Raw genomic sequence first — 19,022 nt, 5'->3', positions numbered from 1 at the left:
TGCCAAAAATTTGCCCCATAAGTGATGGTTCTTAGAACAGTTAACAAGGTGATTTCCAGTGCTGCCTGGTTGGATCTTTGCAGCGCTCCCCACCCTGGGGCCAGGCGGTGGCCCAGAGAGGTGGCTGAAGTGGGGAGAGCTCTGGGCAGAATCACAGAATCACAGAATGATATGGGGTTGGAAGGGACCTCTGGAGATCCAACCCCCTGCCAGAGCAGGTCCACCCAGAGCAGGTCCCACAGGAATGTGTCCAGGTGGGTTTTGAATGTCTCCAGAGAAGGAGACTCCACCACCTCTCTGGGCAGCCTCTTCCAGGGCTCTGCCACCCTCACAGGAAAGAAGTTCCTCCTCATGTTTAGGTGGAACTTCTCATATTCAAGTTTGTGCCCATTTCCTCTTGTCCTATTCCCGGGCACCACTGAAAAAAGACCAGCCCCATCCTGCTGACACCCTCCTTTTAAGTATTTATAGGTGTTGATCAGATCCCCCCTCAGTCTTCTCTTCTCCAGACTAAAAAGACCCAAGTGCCTCAACCTCTCCTCATAAGAGAGATGCTCCAGGCCCCTCACCATCTTTGTAGCCCTTTGCAGTACCCTCTCCATCAGTTTCCTGTCCTTGAGCTGGGGAGCCCAGAACTGGACCCAGTGCTCCAGATGGGGCCTCACCAGGGCAGAGTAAAGGGGGAGGATGACCTCTTTCGACCTGCTGGTCACACTCTTGCACCCCAGGATGCCATTTGTCTTCTTGGCCACAAGGGCACATTGCTGGCTTGTGGTCATCCTGTTGTCCACCAGGACTCCCAGGTCTTTTTTCCTCAGAGCTGCTCTCCAGCAGGTCAGCCCCAACCTCTACTGGTGCAGGGGGTTATTTCTCCCCAGGTGCAGCACCCTACACTTGCCCTTGTTGAAGTTCATCATGTTCCTCTCTGCCCAACTCTCCAGCCTGTCCAGGTCTCGCTGTATGGCAGCACAGCCTTCTGGTGTGTCAGCCACCCCTCCCAGTTTGGTATAGTCAGCGAACTTGCTGAGGGTACATTCCAGCCAGCACGGATGCAAGGAGAGCACCTTGAGTTTTGCAGGCAACTCATGGAAACTGGAGGCACCCAAGTCTGCTTGCGAAACAGTAGGGAAGGGGTACCAGGGTGGCAGTAAGTACAGCCTGGGGGAGAGACTAAAGCAGTTTTCACAGAGCCTGGTTTCCAGCTGGACCAGGCACTGGCAAGTGCTGGTTTCCCATGCACTGGAATGGGGGTGAGAGTGGGGTCCAGCTTTGTGCTAGTGGGATCCTCCAAGTCATGGGATGCTCCTCGTCCAGGCGCATCCCTCTGATCTCTGCCTCTCCTCTGCAGCCTGCCAGCTGGGATTTTACAAGTCCGCCCCCGGGGACCAGCTATGCGCAAAGTGCCCCTTGCACAGCCACTCGGAGAGCCGGGCGGCCCGTGTCTGCCACTGCGACAGCAGCTTCTACAGGGCGGTGCAGGACCCCCCCTCGGCCGCCTGCACACGTGAGTACCCCAGTTGTCCTTGGGCATGGCCAATGCTCCCCGATGCTGGGCCCAGCATGTCCCCTTCCCCTCCACATGCTGTCCAAGGCGCTGAGTAGCATTTTAGCCCCAGGTCCCCCTTTGGCACACGAGCTGGGACCCTCTGAGCTGCACCCCCTCACTGCCCTCTGTCTCATCCCCATCCTGCTGCTCTCCCAACAGCCCTGGCCAGAGCCTGCTCCCCTACTGGGGCTCTCTTCTGTGTTGGAGCCAGAGAAGGTGACACCATGGCTGTGACACCATGGCTGTGAGGAAAAGCTTGCCTGCTTACACACCAGCCATCGAGCCAGCCAGTCGCTGGCTGCTGTCCTTTGCAGAAATGCCCAGGGTGGTCAGATCCCTGGGAGTCCATGAGGCAAGTTGCCGTGCCTCCTTCGCTGTGGGTGGACGGTGGCACTAGGGGTTGTCATGGGATGGTGGCTGAGGGGTTCAGCTCAGCTCTCTTCAAGAGGTTGCTTTGGGCCTGGTGCTAAAAGGGGACAAGAATACCCTAGGAGGAGTCCTCCTCCCTGTAGTTGGTCCAGGAGGGCAGAAAGGTGTGGGGCTGCTAGCTGGAGCCAGGGTGAAAGACAGGTCAGCAACATCTGACCTGTGTTTCCCCAGGGGACGCCCACCCAAGATTGTTAATCTCCACAGGGAATGTGAGTTTACCCTTCCCTTTAGGTGAGCAGGTCCTGTTCTCCACTGTCTAGCCCATCAACATCTTGGCTCTTCCCTCAAAAGCTTCATGCATCCCCGTTGCTTCCTGCTTCCCCTAGAACAAACATCAGCTCTTGCTGGCTTGGCATTTGGCACCATGATCCAGAGCATCTTGTCTCCATGGTATTTCATCCTGAGACCTGTCTGGGTCTTTGCTGTCTTCTGTTTGAAGCATTTCCCCCTCTGGGCAGCTCTGCATCCCCTGTAGTATTGTTTGTATGTGCAGGTACATGCTGCCCAAGGTGCATCTCTTTGTTGGCCCCATGCTCTACCAGTCCCAACATACCTCAGCAGCCCTGGCTCTTCCTGAACCCCTACTTCCTTTCCAGGCCCCCCCTCTGCTCCTGTGAACTTGATCTCCAGTGTAAACGGCACCTCGGTGACACTGGAGTGGGGCCCACCCCTGGACAAGGGGGGACGCGCTGACGTGATGTACAACGTGGTCTGCAGGCGCTGTGCGGGGGACGCGGGCCCCTGCGAGGCGTGTGGCAGCGGCATCCGCTTCGTGCCCCAGCAGATGAGCCTGGTGCAGGGAGCGCTGACCGTCACCAACCTCCTGGCCCACACCAACTACTCCTTTTGGGTGGAGGCCGTCAACGGCGTCTCTGACCTCAGCCTGGAGTCCAGGAGAGCCGCAGTCGCCAACATCACGACAAACCAGGCAGGTAGGAGGAGCAGACACCCCCCCAGGCTTTGCCCGTGTGGGTGATGCTGATGTGCTGATGTTACCCCAGCCAGTATCTGCAGGAGGCAGAACCTGCACAAGCAGCCGAGGGCTGGCTTGGTGATGGGCATGGGACCCCCGGGAGATGACACCTCTCTGCTGCTGGAGGTGGCTGCAGGGAGCCAGGGTGGGCTGGAGACAAGCTGCTGCCCAAGGCAACTCTTACCCTTCTCTGGTTCATAGTATCCTTTTTATCTTCCCTTCCCTCCACTTCAGCCTGCAGCTGCTGGTGGAAGCTCCTTTTCTGCAGGAGACAGGGGGCAGAGAGAACACTTGTTTATTGACAGGAACACTAAGTGGAGCATGAATCTTTCAGGCTGTTCCTCCAGCCTTCTGTCCCTTCCCAAAGGGCCAAGCAGCAGTTCATGCTCTGCTCTCAGCTCACACCAGTGCCAGGCCCTGGCAGGTGACAGCAACGTTTGCTGGGAAAGCCTCTCTCATGCATGTCTCACCTTTGCAAGTCGCTTGCGGTGAAATGCTCTTTCCCCAGGAAATACTTCTCAGGAATGCTGTAGCCCAGGTGGGCCAGGACCTTGCTCCAGGGTCACCTGGGCATCTCCCCAGCGCTGAGCCCCTTTCCATGGAACATGCTGTAGGAAAAGGGGACAGGGCAGGGACTGCTCCCTCCTGTTAATCCTCCTAGTTGGAAAGGAGCCCACAGGAACTTCCTGTGATACTGAGCCCCTTCTGCTCTCATGGCAGTGGTGCCAGCAGGAGAGACCCGGGGAGTCACACTGGGTTAGCTCATGCCTGGCAGGAGAACAAAGCCCATTTGTTACCAGTGCCTGCCCATAGCCCTTCTTCACTGCTCCGCCAAGCCCACAGGGAAAGGGTTCAGTCCTGCCGGCTCGCTCCTGCTTGATCCCTCCCAGTACTGCCGAGCAGCACCAGCGTGATGCCTCGGGGCGGAATGCTCTTGGGAAGTGATGAATATTCCCATTTCAGCCTCTCTGCTGGGAAGTGGGTACCGAGCAGGCGCTGTGAAACCAGCGGGGCTGGGAATTTGGTAGTGATTGAAGTTAAGATGCCGTGCCTCCGCAGTGCTCCAGCTGCTGCACATCACAGAGCATCCCTGCTCTCCAGGAGGGGCTGAGGGACATGGGGCAGCTTGCCCATGCTGGGTGCAGGTCACTCTTGTCGCCCCAGCCCCAGGGCACTGAGCAGAGCAGGCGCGGGTGCAGCAGAGATGCCCTGGGGCTGTTTGGAGAGATGGCATGCCGGTGCCTGCAGGGCTTAGCTGGTTTCCTCCATCCCACCCAGTCCCAGCTCCCCAGGGTTCTGTGTCCCAGCTGTGATTTCTGCTTCTTAAAGGAGCCAGCCCAAAGACAAACTGAGCTAAAACTTCTGCCTTTCAGTCCCCGGGTGCCCCACTGCTGCTGCAACCCCTGTGGCCTCTTTTGGTCTCTGTGTTGCTCCAGCAACATCCCCGAGCTGCAGCCACGGCCAACAGCAGCTCTGTCTTCCCCAGGGCTGCCACATCCCATTTTTCATCCAACAGTTATGGCCACAAGGAGCGCCTGACTCCTTCCCATAAGTTGGACCCAATCGCTGGCACTCTCTGGGGTCCTTCCAGGGTGGATTTTTCCAGGGGGAAAGGAGGCCAGTGAGTTGGCTCTTCCAGCCATGGCAGCTCCAATTCGGACATGGCAGGTACAAGGGCCAATCCATGGGCTCCCAACACAGGTTCAAGCAGATGACAAGTATCTCAGGGGAGGGGAGCACCTCCAGGGCACCTTTAGACTGATGTTCAGTCCTTGATGATCACCCCTGTGGGCCTTTATCATCTCCTCTCTCTCCCCTTTGCCTCTCCCCCTGTGGCCCCCCAGGGTCCTGCCAGTGATCTCCATGACCTAAAGCCCCACAGCCCCTTCTTCTTTCTGGCTCCATATCACAGTGAAGCACCAGTGTCCCCTCCTGCCTGTGCTGGGACAGCGCTCTCCTCTTTCATGTCCTTGGAGCCTGCTCACTCCATGGGAAAGAGATCGATGCAACTGAAGTGAACAAGAGCCCGTTTGCAAGTCTCTTCTCCCATCCTTCAAAGCACTCATCTCCACATGGTTTTAATTAAAACAGAAACATGGTTTAAACCACGGGTGCTGCATGGGGCTCCAGTTCTCCAGTTTCACCCATCACTGCTGCCCTCACCCATGTAGGACCCCACCAGCAGGCACCTAACACCCTTCTGTCTGCATCCCCAGCCCCGTCCCAGGTGGTGGTGGTCCGCCAGGAGAGCACTGGACAGAACAGTGTCACTTTGTTGTGGCAAGAGCCAGACCAGCCCAATGGCATCATCCTGGAGTACGAGATCAAGTACTACGAGAAGGTAATGCTGAGCTTGCTGCCGCAAACCAGTCCCACCATGGTGGATCTACACAAGAGCATGGCTCAGTTTAAATCCTGCTGGTGCAATTGCTGCTATCAGCCAGCCTTGCACAAAGGACTGTTGTGGAAGACTTTGTGGTTGCTGTGCTCATGCAGCAAGGTTTTTGGCATTGCTTTTCCCCAGGACAAGGAAATGCAGAGCTATTCGACTCTGAAGTCCAAGGGCACCACTGCCACAATCTCTGGACTCAAGCCTGCAACCCGCTACATTTTCCAGGTTCGGGCTCGCACCTCTGCTGGCTGCGGGAGGTTCAGTCAGACTGTGGAGGTGGAAACAGGGAAGCCAGGTGAGTGTGTGCAGCTGTGGGATGTGGGAAGTGTGGGGCAGGGAGCATGGGGGATGGTGATGCCCTGGTCTGTGGCTGTTGTTCCTCTGCCACATGGGGAGGGAGGGTGGAGGCACATCTCCTGGGGTTTCAGCCTGCAGGGCTTGCTTGAGGTAGCCCTCCTGAGATATGCTTGTACATTAGAAAGAATAGAGAGGAAGGACATGGCAGTTAGGGCAGGGAAGACCTGGTGAGGTCCTGAGGCTCCAGACTCCTCTGTGCTGGTTTGCTGTGTCACTATGGCTTTGCCAGATCTGTGTTTGGTTTCCCGGTGAGTAAATGATCCCTGTGCAATGAGATAGTCCCAGAGCTGGGGCTGGATGGGGAATAGTGCTTTGTCTTTGATGAACATGACCACAGTTGGGTAGGTGAGTTTCTGAGCACAGCAAAAGGCTCCTCATTCAGCTCACCTCCTTCTTACCCTGCTTCTTCCAGTTTCTCTCCGGTACGACACGATGACCATTGTCTGGATCTGCCTGACACTCATCACTGGCCTTGTCGCATTGCTGGTGGTCCTAATCTGCAAGAAGAGGTAAGTGTCTTCTGGTGGTCAAGTGCAGCTTGTCACCAAGCAGGGCAGGAAGGATGGGAGAACTTAGGTGCAATTTTTCTCCTCTCAGTTTGTCCAGAGCATCCATAGGTCAGGGGTTATTAAGCAACCAAGAGACTTTATTTAGAAGTCTTCATGCCTCCACCTTCCCTGAGGCAGAGCCAGTCTCTAGACCCTTGCCTCATGCCAGCAGCCTGAATAGCGATAGTGATAGCCACAGCAATACCTGTACCAGTACCACCACCAGCACGAGGCTGATGGGATGGGCTAGGGGGCCCAGTCAGGAGTGGAAAGAGCTCTACTTCATCAGAAAAGTCCAAGGAGGATTGTGTCCTGCTACATCTCAGCATGGCTGAGCCAGGCACACATACCACTGCCCAGAGGACACAAAAGGGCTGCAGCTTTTAGTGCCTTGGAGGGCACCTGGAAAGTACCTTGCTCCAGCCTAAAGTGTCAGTCCATCAAGATGCAGGGATGCAGCTGATGGAGGGCCAAGTGTTAGCTCCAGCTCTCCTGGGCTGCCTACAGCCCTGGCACACACCCCTGCCTTAGGACTGCCTGTGGGAGCGAGGGACAGGAGCACCTCTTCTGACCCTTTTGTCTCCGTGGCAGGCATTGTGGGTACAGCAAGGCTTTCCAGGACTCTGATGAGGAGAAGATGCATTATCAGAATGGGCAAGGTAGGACCCTTCTGCTGCCCCTGAGGTGTGAAGGACCTGTGGCTGGTCCTAGACCTGGACCATTACCCCCTGGCACTGCAGTGGTTTCCAGGGGGAAGGGTTTTGGTCACTGACTGCTTCTGGGGATTTCACTGAATTTCACTGAATTTTTAGAGTTGGAAGGGACCATGAAGATCATCTAGTCCAACTCCCCTGCTGAAGCAGGATTGCCCAGAGCACGTCAGAGCATGTTACTCAGGACTGCATCCAGGCGGGTCTTGAAGATCTCCAGAGAAGGGGACTCCACACCCTCCCTGGGCAGCCTGTTCCAGGGCTCTGGCACCCTCACCGCAAAGAAGTTTCTTCTCATATTTGAGTGGAACCTCCCATGTTCCAGCTCGTGCCCATTGCCCCTCGTCCTCTCACTGGCAACCACTGAAAAGAATCTGGCTCCCTCCTCCTTCAACCCACCCTTTAGATACTTATAAGCATTGATAAGGTCTCCCTCCAGCCTTCTCTTCTCCACGCTAAAGAGTCCCAGCTCTCTCAGACTTCCTTCATAAGGGAGATGCTCCAATCCTTGAATCATCCTTGTTGCCCTTCGCTGGACTCTTTCCAGTAGTTCCCTATCCCTCTTGAATTGGGGAGCCCAGAACTGGATGCAGTATTCCAGTTGTGGCCTCACCAGTGCAGAGTAGAGGGGGAGAATGACTTCCCTCAACCTACTGGCCACAGTCTTCCCTACGCAGCCCAGGATTCCATTGGCCTTCCTGGCCACAAGAGCACACTGCTTGCTCATTGTCATTTTGCTGTCTACCAGGACCCCCAGATCTTTCTCTTCAGAACTTGACTCCAGCAGGTCCACACCTAACCTGTATTGGTGCTGGATGTGTCCAGAAGAGTTGAGCTGGGGCTCTAACCCCAGGGGCATCTTGGTAATAGGGTTGAAGGGCTGCACAGTGTTAGATGGGACTGTAGCATGTTCATCCCAGATAGCAGCAGGATAGGAGAGTGGAAAGTTCATCACAGGCAAGGAATGGGGGAGGTGAGGGAGTGAAGGGGGACAATCACATGGAGGAGACCTGGGCAGCCAGGACCTGGACTGCTCTGAGGACACCGCTGTGCCAAAAAGTGCGTTGGGTTTCCTTGGGGCTGCAGCCTCTGTGGCTCCTCAGCATGTCAGCCCAAGAAGTCCTACCGCTGCTCATCCTCTGCCCGGCTGCTGGGTGCCCCTACTTCTTGGCAGGGCTGCCTGAAAAAGCTTATCTCCTCTCTCCCCTTTGGAACCTGGCAGTGAATTTCCCCGAGTCCAAGTTCTATGTGGACCCCCACACATATGAGGACCCCTGCCAAGCTGTGCATGAGTTCACCCGTGAAATCGAGGCTTCCCGGATCAAGATCGAGAAAGTCATTGGGTCTGGTGAGTCCCCAGGCATGAAATAGACTCTTTGGAGGCAACTGGGTGCAGAGGGTAGCTGCTCAGCCACTGTGCCACCGATGGCTCAGCCTGTCCCGTGTGGGTGCTCCGGTGTGGCCACCCTGCTTTCAGACCTCAGACCAAGCATCTGGGGTGACAAGATACAAATGAAATTGCAAGCGAAATGCTAAGTTTCCAGAACAAGAGGGATTTTTGCATAGGAATAGAGGCTTGCAGGGGAACACAGGGCAGAGATGAAGCTGGAACTTCACTAGCAGCACCCCAAGGCCTTACCCCAGAGCAGCGTTAGGAAGCCTGGCTGAGAGACATCGCTGCTGCTCTAAGAGACTCCCAAATTTGTTCATTAGAAGTGGTAAAGCAAGTACCAGTGTAATCACTACTCTCAGCCCATCATCTTCAGTAAAAGGTGTCAGAGAGAGGTGGTTTCTGATATTTCTGCCCAGTTCCCAGAGGTGGCACTGGAAGCCAGAGATGGGCAACCCTTTCTGTACTCAGAGCCCAGGAGTCCTGAGGGGATGGAGTGTGCTGGGAGCGTGCTGGCAGACTGGGTGATCGGTGCTGCTGGTGGGTTGGTGCAAGAAGCTGAGGAGCTCCCCATTCCCTCACCTTCCCTTGCCCTGCAGGAGAGTCCGGAGAGGTGTGCTATGGCCGTCTGAAGTTGCCAGGGAAGAGGGAGATTCCTGTGGCCATCAAGGCACTGAAAGCAGGCTACACGGAGAAGCAGAGACGGGACTTCCTGAGCGAAGCCAGCATCATGGCCCAGTTCGACCACCCCAACGTCATCCATCTGGAGGGCGTGGTGACCAGGAGTATGTGGCTGGTGGGGATGGGACCCTATGGTGTGGCAGAGCTGGGACGTATCTCCCTGTGGGCCCCCTGGGAGATGGGGGTCATGGCTCACTTTGGGTGCACTCCATCCTTGGGCTGCCCCAGTTGCTCACTTGTCAGATGTCTCTTTACCCGGCACTCCTCCATCCCCCCCCATTGCCTTCTCTTACAGGACAAACCTCCCATGCAGCTGGTCCCCTCCTGCTCTGCAGTGCGCCTCAAGTCAGGGCTGTTGGTGTAGGAGATGTCCTACCCATTAGCGTTTATTTTAAAGGCTGCCTGTATTGAATCATAATTTGAAGTCTTCCTTCAAAAAGGCACATTCTGATGCAAAGTGTTATGCTAATGGTATGCAAATTTCAGTGGGATAACAAAGCTGACCTAGCCACATCAGTTGCACCTGGAAGGAGGGGTAAGTGTCGGGGTTACTGCCACATCCCCACCATTGTGCCAGTCCTGCGTGGTGCACGGGTGAGACCACCCTATGGGGCTGCAAGATATCCATGGGCCTGGATTCATGTCTCTCCCAGTAAAAACCTGGCACTGGGCTTCCCAGAGGAAGGTGACTTCTCTGCTAACTTGACCTCCCTTGTCTTCTGCAGGCAAATTGGTAATGATAGTTACTGAATACATGGAGAACGGCTCGCTAGACACCTTCCTCAGGGTAAGGAGCTCTTCCGTATTTTTATTCATTGCACATCCCCCTAGGCTGAGTGTCTGGAGGAGAGGCTGGTTCCTGCTCCTCAGTCCCACAGCCACTGCGACCCCTGCACAACTGCTGTGCTCTGGGCTCTCAGCTCTCCAGCAGACACCAGCTCCAGGCCATGGTGGCCAGCTCCCTGGAGCGGCATCGCAAAGGCAGGGACACCTGCCCGAGCGGTGTATCACAGGCGCTGGGAGGACAGGAGGTTGGCTGGGGGGACAAGAGAGAGGCACTGGGGTTGGAGGAGGTACTAAGCCAAAGATGAGAAGTACTACAGGGTGTGTTTAATGAGATCAGCTTCAATAGGATGCTGGTGAAAATCATCATGAGCTCTGGCTTGTTTCCTCTCCAGAAACACGATGGGCAGTTCACCATCATCCAGCTGGTGGGCATGTTGCGTGGCATTGGAGCGGGTATGAGGTATCTGTCTGAACTGGGCTACGTGCACCGGGACCTGGCTGCCCGCAACATCCTGGTGAACAGCAACCTGGTCTGCAAAGTGTCTGACTTTGGCCTCTCCCGCATCCTGGAGGATGACCCCGATGCTGCGTATACCACCACGGTGCGTGGTTCCTAGCATTGCTGTCTCGCTGATCCTTACTGACAGTGATTGCCCTGGGCCACTGACAGATGGAAAAGTTAAGACACCCTGAAGTCAAGGTAGTGGCCAAGATTGTAGGGGTGTTTGGTGTGTGTAAGGTTGGACATGGTGATCTCAGAGGTCCTTTCCAACCATGACGATTCTGTGATTCTGTGATTCTGTAGGCAGGGCAGAAGTGGAGATAGATAGTCACCTCACTGCTGATATAAGGACCAAGAGCGTGAACCCAAAGAACTTCTGAGGCTTACTGCATTGTCCTTCATACAGGGACATCCTGGAACTGAAGTGTGCAGTGAACAAAGAGAAGCTGGGAGGGAGAGCAGGGAGTTGATGAAATCTCCCCAGCCAACAGCTCCTGTGCTCATGCATGGTCCACTGCACAGGGACAGTCTCATGTCCCCATTGGAATCCTTCCTTAGACTGTTGTCATGGTTTAACCCCAAGTGGCAACCAGGACCATGCAACTGTTGACTCACCCCACACCCCCCACTGTGGGATAGTGGAGGAGAACTGGGAAAAAAGGAAACCTCGTGGGTTGAGTTAAAGACAGTTTAATAGAAGATATGGAAGAGAATATAATAACAATAATGATAAAAGAATACACAAAATGAGTAACGTGATACAATTGCTCACCATCTGATGATTGATTGTCCAGTCCATCCTGATCAGTGATTGTGGATTTCTGCCCCCCCAGCCAACCCCTATTTATATACTGAACATGATGTCTATGGCTTGGAATATTCCTTTGGCAGCTTGTCCTGTCTATGCTCTCTTTCAGCTTCTGTGGGGAGCAGAAAAGTCCTTGAATTAATATAAGCATTACCTAGCAAGAACTAAATCAATACCTCTTATCAACATTATTCTCATATTAAATCCAAAACACAGAGGCTACTAGGAATATTAACCATCCCAGTTGAAACCAGGACAACTGCGTAGCTCCATCCAGTCATTCAGCTGTCCTAGGGCTATTGGTCAGTGTTATGGTAACCCTTTTCAGTAGTGTGGCCACACAATAGCTTCTCCATGTGACTCTCCCTCATTCAGGGGTGGAAAGGGTGGGAGTTGGCTTTGCAATCTACATAATTTTCTTTTACAGTAGGACACTATTGTTTGTGAAGTCGTTTTAAGATTTTCTGTCCAACCTGACAGCTCTGGAGCTTGAGGTACTCCTGCACTGGAGGTCATTGGAGACAAAATGAAATAATAGAGGGAATGTGCTCTTTTTGCACTTCTCAGGCCATGAAAGGAATTAGTGTGCTCCTCAGGCAAGTGGTGGATAGTCAGTTCTCAATGGCAGCCAGTTTGGAACTGCAGCTGAGGAGTTTGAGCATCACTTTTCAGAAGGACTGGGACTAGACAAGCAGAAAGAGCTCCAGGCTGGTTTTGGATAGTTCATGGCACTGCAGAGCAGAACCCAAATCAGTTGCTGCTCTGAGGAATGAGTGCACAGTGGCCCAGCCTGGACAACATGGTCTTCATGCTCTTGGCTTGGCTTCACCCAAGTGGTGAAGTGAGCCATAATGTCCTCTGTGTGTCTTTGTATTCAGCTGCTCCCTTTGGTTTGTTGAGGAATAACTTGATATTTCAGATCCTTTAATTTTGGGGAAGGTTCTTGCTGCTTTGTTCAAGTACAGCAACTTCTGCCTCTTGGCTTTGGGACTCTCATTGGAAGGGTAAGAAGGGGCCCAACATCAGCTAGGCAGCCCATCTTCTTGTCCGTGGCCTACAGACGCACACGCAGCCTGGCCTTCCTCCCACCAAGCCAGTCTCTGAGCTTCCCACAGTAATTTTGATCCTCGCAAAAAAATTTCCAGAGACAGTATGTCAGTGACCACACTGGGTCAGGGAGGTGACCAGAGTGACCAGAGCTCATGCATTGACCTACCTGCTGACCCTTTCTGGTCCTGCCCAGTTTCTAGAGACTCTGCCTCATGTCCCCAGTCTGAATGCAAGCAGGAAGGTCACTGGAGGATGGAGCAGTCACTGGGCATGTCGCAAGGAGAGGCTTTGAGGTGTCTTGGCACAGTGAAACTCAGTGGAGCTGGTTGCTCTGGAGGAAGACAAGGGGCATAGTCCAGGTAGAGCTGAGCCACAAGGATGCCGTGACAGGATCAGGAGCACAAGATCTCTGGTGAGGTCTCAGTCAGGGCATCCTGAAAATGAGGATGCTTTCTTGTTCAGAAACTTGTGACAGGATGGTATCCTGTGTTCCTCTTCTGTTGTCCTTGATCTGCTCAGGAGATGCCTTTCCAAAAGGAACTCTCCCAAAGGACACATCATTCATTTTCAGTCCCCATCAAGAGTGTGCCAGAGCAGGCAGGACTCAGTTGGGTGAAGGCAACTCTCCCTAGACAGGGGTACCTGAAAAGTGTTCCCAGGCACATCATGCCTGTCCTGGCTGCTCTGGGACACCCATCCTATGTTCCCTGTGCCACAGCCTTCCTCTTCAAAAGTCTGGCAACAATATTTTCAGCTTAAATGTACTCTTAGCCCATTTAGTTCTCATTTTTGTCAGCACGGTTCTTTAATTCACCAAGTCTTCCACTTCAGTGTTTGCCTGCCAAAGTAGTAATGGACAGGGAGCACTTGCCATTGCTCTCCTTGTCTGCTCAAGTCAGGCTCTCTGCCTGTGCCCACTGTCAGCTCCATGCCTTTGTGCTCTGGTGGCCCTTGGCTCTACCTCATCACTTTGAATTCCTCTCTCTTGAACACTGAGGACCAGAATTGTGCATGAAGGAGACCTTGTAAAACAACACGGCTTTCTCCTTACTCTACTGGAAATACCTTGAAGTCATCCTTCCTGTACGCCTCTAGGCTTATCTTGTGCAGATTGCCTTCTCAGTCCTGTACAGAAGATGCCATCCCAGCATATGGCTTGTCTAACCTGCTGTCCCAGCTGCAGAGGGGTAGGGATGCCTGAGCCCTGCATGCTCTGAGTCTCCACTGTTGCTCACTTTTTCAGGGTGGGAAGATCCCCATTCGCTGGACAGCCCCGGAGGCCATTGCCTACCGCAAGTTCTCCTCAGCCAGCGACGTGTGGAGCTACGGCATCGTCATGTGGGAGGTGCTGGCCTACGGCGAGCGCCCGTACTGGAACATGACCAACCGGGACGTGAGTGGATTCACAGCAGTGTGGTGTCCTCTCCTCCTGCCATCACCCAAGCCGGCCTAGTGGGGGGGGGGGGCTGGGAAAAAGGGACCCAAAGAGCAGCCCTTGCCTCTCCGCACATCCCCACAGGGTCATGCCCAGTGTGCTTGTCCCTTCAGCAGGGATGTTGGTGTGTTGGCCATATATGCACCAAGCAACCTTTCCCCTTGCTGCAGCGTGACTCCTGGCTCTGCCTGGCTGTGTCCAATAGGGGTTTCTCCATCCCTCTCTGCTGTTCTGTACAAGCCTTCCTGCTGGCCGGAGAGCTTCAGCATGTGCTCTGCCATCTTTCCGATGGGAAGGAGTCAGGGCTTCCCTAGGGCCACTGCAGCTGCACTGCATTAGCCTGCCAGTCCCCCCTGCACCCAGTGCTGTAGGTCCATCCCTTCCACTGCCCACGTGAGGCTGCTGAGAGCCCCAGGCTTGCACCACCTGGCAGTAGGCTTTGGGTTTGTCAGAGTTAGGGGAGCCACTCTTACATCAAGAGTAGGACAAAACCTGTAGGAAAATGTAGGTTATATTCCTGAGTGCAACCTGGGAGGAAAATTTCCAAAAAGAGGCAATAAAATGAGTATTTTGACTCTGCAGAACCACAGGACCCCCCTTTTTTTTTTTTTTTTTTTTTTTTTTTCACCTATGGGCACTATAAACCTATCTGCCTTCTCCATGCTCTGGGAGTCCTGAGAGTCCCCTCTCTACCCAGTGTTTTTATTATTTTAGTAAGTGGCTTTGGTGACAACAGGGCATGGATGCAGTGGTTTACACTACCTCCTCTGCACAGCTCCTTCCAGCAGAGTTTTCTCCAGCCTTGCTCAGGGTGCTAAGCCCTGGTTGTAGAACGACTGAGTGCAGCTCTCGTGGCTTGTCTGCTGGAGGGAAGCTGCAATATTTTAGGCCTGTTGGACCACTTAATAAACTCTCTGTCATAGCAGTGATTTCTTGTATGTGTACAGTATCCAGCCTGCTTCCAGCTCTCCACAGAGACTGACACAGCTCGCCGGCAATGAACTTGTCATTTAGCATGAATCTTGTGTACACCCCCTGCTTCCCCATCTGATGGCCCCAGCAGCTCCCACACAGGGATCTTCCCTGAGTGCCACTGGTTGGGGTGCTTCCAGTTGGGTGGGAGTGCAGCTCCACTCCAGTGTGTGGCTTCCTTCCAGGTCATTAACTCGGTGGAGGAAGGCTACCGCCTGCCTGCCCCCATGGGCTGCCCCACAGCCCTGCACCAACTCATGCTGGATTGCTGGCAGAAGGACCGCAGCGAGAGGCCACGCTTCTCCCAGATTGTGGGCATCCTGGACAAGCTCATCCGCAACCCTGACAACTTGAAGTGCACAGCCACTGTGAACCGGTAAGGGCTCCCTGAAGCCACCGTGAACTGGTAAAGGCTCCCTGAGCCGCCACGATGAGCAGGGTCTGGCAGCTGATGCTGGGCAGAGCATGTTGATTGCAGAAAATCAGGGATATTTCTGTCCAACACTAGCAGCAGTGGCTTCCCTGCAACCATGGACGTGCATAGGGCCCATGGGCACAGGCTGTGGTGGGTAGTGGGAAGTGTTCTGCATTTCACTGCCTTGCTCCCACTGTGGAATCCCCATGCCAAGGTCTGGACAAGCATGTGCAGCAGCGCCCATGCCGTGGCATGCCTTCCTTTACCAGCCTAGTAAAGAGAGCAAGGGCTCTCTCTGTCCTGCCCTCCCCTGCAGGGTGATGGGCTCTTTGAGGTGGACCTCACAGCCTGGCCACTTAGGACCATCACCTCTTGAGCTAATCCCTTCTGTCCTGCTCCCAGGTTCACCCAAACACCCTTCAACAGGGGTCTCCTCGACCTGGCCAGCTGTCTGACCGTGGAGGACTGGCTGGATTCCATCCGGCTGGGGCACTACCGGGACAACTTCGCCATGGCAGGGTACTCCTCCCTGGGCATGGTGATGCGCATGAACATTGAGTGAGTACCAGAGAACAAACAGCACCTGTTGGGTAGCCGTGCACCATCCCACTAGCCCTGAACAGTGACAGTTCTGCCTTGGCTTGCTTGATCTAGTTGGTCCTTGATGCCAGAGACACATCCACAAGGAAATGGTAGTGAGACCTGGGACAATGTCCAGGGCTGTGCTGACCTTTGAGAGAAGGTGTGGGAGCTGTACTGAGAGGGTGTGCGTACCAAGTCACCTCTGGTGGTCTGTGTGGAGGAGATGGGGCAGGTAGAGAAAGAGCCAGTGAAAGGGAAGTGGGAGAGACACGGGCAGAGGGCTGTCATGTGCATTGATCGGGGGCTGTACCTGGGGCCTTTGCTGTGGGATTAAGCTTATACTGATCCTTGTTTCTCATGCGCATCAGGGAAGCTTTTGAGTGGGGAAGGCTCATCATCCATCCATCTTTCTGACTGGGTTATCTGAGGGCATCTTGCTAAAACTGAATCCAATTTCAGAGCATCGATCTTGTCACCTACTAGCCTGTCAGGAGTGATCCCCGTCCTGCTCCTGCTCCCTCCGGGGCTGTCACAGCAGCCCTGTCAGGAGGATGTGCCAAGTGAATGGCAGCCTCTCTGTCCCTGGGAGGATGCCCATGGACCCTCAGCTGCAGCAGCCTTGTGCTGATAAGCAAGAGGAGAGGAGCCAGTTGTGGGGTCCAGGGCAGGTCCATGGGGTGTGCACACAGAGAGGAGCAGTATCTCTCTGGGTCCCAGGACAGGTCCAGCCCATGGGGTGTCTGACAGTGTCCTTGTTCTTCAGGGACGTTCGGAGTCTGGGCATCACCATGATGGGGCACCAGAAGAAGATCTTGAGCAGCATCCAGGCCATGCGGTCCCAGCTGCTGAACACAAATGGCCCCAGAAGGCATCTCTGATGGCCAGATTTGCAAACCCGCATCAGGCATTCCTTAACACTTACCCTGGCAAAGGGGCAGCAGGGTGGTGAGCAGGAAAAGGGGCACCAGATGAGGACCTGGAGCGCCACCAGCATCTCTTTGATTACAGTGTCAGTGGGAACGTGGCTTTCCAGATACCTTGATGGTCCTGTTGCTTCCTTACCCCATCTGAATGGGAGAGCAGCCTTCCAAGCGGGCTAGGGACATGTCATGCCTCTTTCCATCCTCTCCCATGTCCCTGTGGGACTGAGGGTTCCCACACAACAATGCAGGACAGGTGGTAACCCCTTCATACAGAAGGATGGCCCCAGCTGCACCTGCAGATGGAGGGGTATCAGATGCAACTGCAGTACCAGGAGCAGTGGGACTGGGCTTGTCATGGCACACAGCTCCTTTGGATCTGACAACGGGGGAGTTTGCAGAATCTCTGAACTGAGGAGGGCCCCACAGGCTGCCACACAGCAGAGACAACCCTGCTCCCAGCACTTCCCAGTTCCAGTGTACTCCAACCTGGACCTCCTGAACTGCACCAGCCTGCAGGTGACTTCATGGTCCACCTCTACCAAGCCCGGGAGGGCAGGGGGCAGAGCACAAGCTGGCAGTGCCAGAAACACCCAGCTCTGCATGCAGAGGAGACATCCCCCCAGCACAGAGGAGAGGTGACCAGGGTCTGCTATCTGGAGCCTCAAGAAGCCCCATGGTGCTGCAGAAGACTCTCCACCTCTTGAACCCACCAGCACTGCTCCTCTCTGGATCCAGCAGAGGCAGCCCAAGGCAGCCCAGGCACATTTTCTAGAGTCACAAACTCAAGTTTGTCCCCCAGCAGAACAGGCATCTCCTCTTGTCCGGCCTCCCCCAAAACCGTACCGGAGCAGAGAGGAGTGGGAGAAACTGCTCCCATCTCACATGGTAGAGAGACAGAGAGATTTCTGCCAAATTCTTCTTTGTTCTTATATTGTCCTGGAGAAACTTCAAAGCTGCCCCATTACCACACTATCTGCCTGTGTCCAGGGCTTCCATGTCATCTGCAGAGGGGGGTCCTGAGCAACATTTCCAGCTACGATGACACAGTCCTATGGCTGGGGACAGGGGTACTGGGCAAAGAGGACCTTCAGCACAACCCAGCTGGTGAGCCCTGCGACTGGGCAGTTGGCCTTTCCTCCACAGATCCTCCTCTCCTCCACAGGAACATTTCTTTTGGAGAGCTTGCCTGGTGTGGAGAGGTGACCTCCAAAGACCTGTGGAGCTGGTCTGAGAGGCTGAGTTGGCTGTGGAGATGCAGATGTGCCAGGGGTGGGGGGCAGGTTGTGGGCTGGGAAGGTTTCTGTTGGGTGTAAATAGAATTTTCTATGGGTTTGGGAAGTATTTTACTGAAATACTATGTTACGTACACAAAAATGGTCTCAAAGCACAGAAGCCTCAGTTGTGGGGCTGAACTCACTGCAAAAAAATCTTCTGGGAGCCTGGCTGGGGAGGGGGTCTGCTGGAGAAGGAGAAGTGTTGGAGGGGAGCCACGCTGACTGCCAGGGACCAGCCTGGCACACGGCATCCTGTCCTTAGCACTGGCACAGTAAATCCAGCATCACTCAAATGCAAGTACTGGTAGGATCTGTCCTGAGGTCTGTTCTTCCCAGTGCTGTTTGGGCACAAGGGGGGTGGGGGGAGGGTTAAAGCCATTTCTCAGCTGCAATAATCCCAGCTAAACTGGCCTTTCTGGGGCTGGCGTAGCTTTCCATCCACGGCGTTTGCGTCCTGATGGATTCTCTGACTGTGGCGGGCAGTTTACTTCTTCCTATGGAAGCTCTTTGCAATGGGGGACAGATGCAATGTGTTGTTTAATTTGTATTGCACCCTGCGTCCTGCACTCAGACCTGTCACACAACCCCCCCTGCGGACAGCATCATGATGGAGGTCAGACCAAGCCCTGCAGCACAGGATGGTTGGCGCTGTGTCTTCTCTTCCCAACATTTGGGACTCCCCGGAGGGTGAGTCCATCATGAACAAACTGGGGATAGCAGAGGTCCTGTGTCCTTGGGGTTTGCTGGGCAACCCTGGTAATGTGGGCTGCAGGATCTGAGGTTGGGAGCTGCGAGATGGCCCCTTTCCAGGTGGTTCGTAGGTCAGATCCTGCAGTGTGGGGTCATTGGGCTGCTCCCAGCTGCAGGGATGGTGGGGCAGGGTTTGTCTTTTATGTTCAGAGTGTGCACCTCCTCCTGGGCAATAAAACTCATTCTTCCCATGGGCCATCTCCTTGCCTGTTCTTGTCGCTGTGCTGCACAGAGCTGCTTCACCACTTGCAGAGAGCATGGGGGTCTCCACGGGTGCTTCAGAGGCACAGAGGGGGCAGCACTGACAAGCCCACCTAGTCACCACTTTCCTCCACTCCAGGAAGCCTCCCACACAAGAAAGTTGCTTCCCTGGGGAGCAGGAGTGTCCATGGGATGGGCCACAGGGACAGGGAAGGGCCAAGAGGCTGATCAGTTGTAGGGTCCCTGTGCGGGGGTTGCTGTGTTGGGGCTGGGAGAGGCTTCCCCAAAACCACCAAGT

General features: G+C 54.6%; 1 protein-coding gene across 1 annotated transcript in view; it reads left to right on the top strand.

Annotated features, from left to right (window-relative positions):
* EPHA8 (EPH receptor A8) overlaps positions 1 to 16,454 on the top strand; it is a 52,508-nt gene extending 36,054 nt beyond the window's left edge. The window contains exons 4-17 of the mRNA XM_074161513.1: positions 1,349 to 1,504; positions 2,572 to 2,907; positions 5,165 to 5,289; positions 5,473 to 5,635; positions 6,110 to 6,206; positions 6,837 to 6,904; positions 8,178 to 8,303; positions 8,945 to 9,130; positions 9,752 to 9,813; positions 10,205 to 10,414; positions 13,416 to 13,565; positions 14,765 to 14,955; positions 15,397 to 15,552; positions 16,340 to 16,454. Of these exons, the coding sequence (XP_074017614.1) occupies positions 1,349 to 1,504; positions 2,572 to 2,907; positions 5,165 to 5,289; positions 5,473 to 5,635; positions 6,110 to 6,206; positions 6,837 to 6,904; positions 8,178 to 8,303; positions 8,945 to 9,130; positions 9,752 to 9,813; positions 10,205 to 10,414; positions 13,416 to 13,565; positions 14,765 to 14,955; positions 15,397 to 15,552; positions 16,340 to 16,454 (2,141 nt within the window). The remainder of the gene's footprint in view (positions 1 to 1,348; positions 1,505 to 2,571; positions 2,908 to 5,164; positions 5,290 to 5,472; positions 5,636 to 6,109; positions 6,207 to 6,836; positions 6,905 to 8,177; positions 8,304 to 8,944; positions 9,131 to 9,751; positions 9,814 to 10,204; positions 10,415 to 13,415; positions 13,566 to 14,764; positions 14,956 to 15,396; positions 15,553 to 16,339) is intronic.
* Positions 16,455 to 19,022: the final 2,568 nt, after the last annotated feature.

Source organism: Numenius arquata, chromosome 20, assembly GCF_964106895.1.
Source record: "Numenius arquata chromosome 20, bNumArq3.hap1.1, whole genome shotgun sequence".
Taxonomy (NCBI): Eukaryota; Metazoa; Chordata; class Aves; order Charadriiformes; family Scolopacidae; genus Numenius; species Numenius arquata.
The sequence above is the reverse complement of the archived record's forward strand: the minus strand, read 5'-3'. Positions and strand labels throughout refer to the sequence as shown.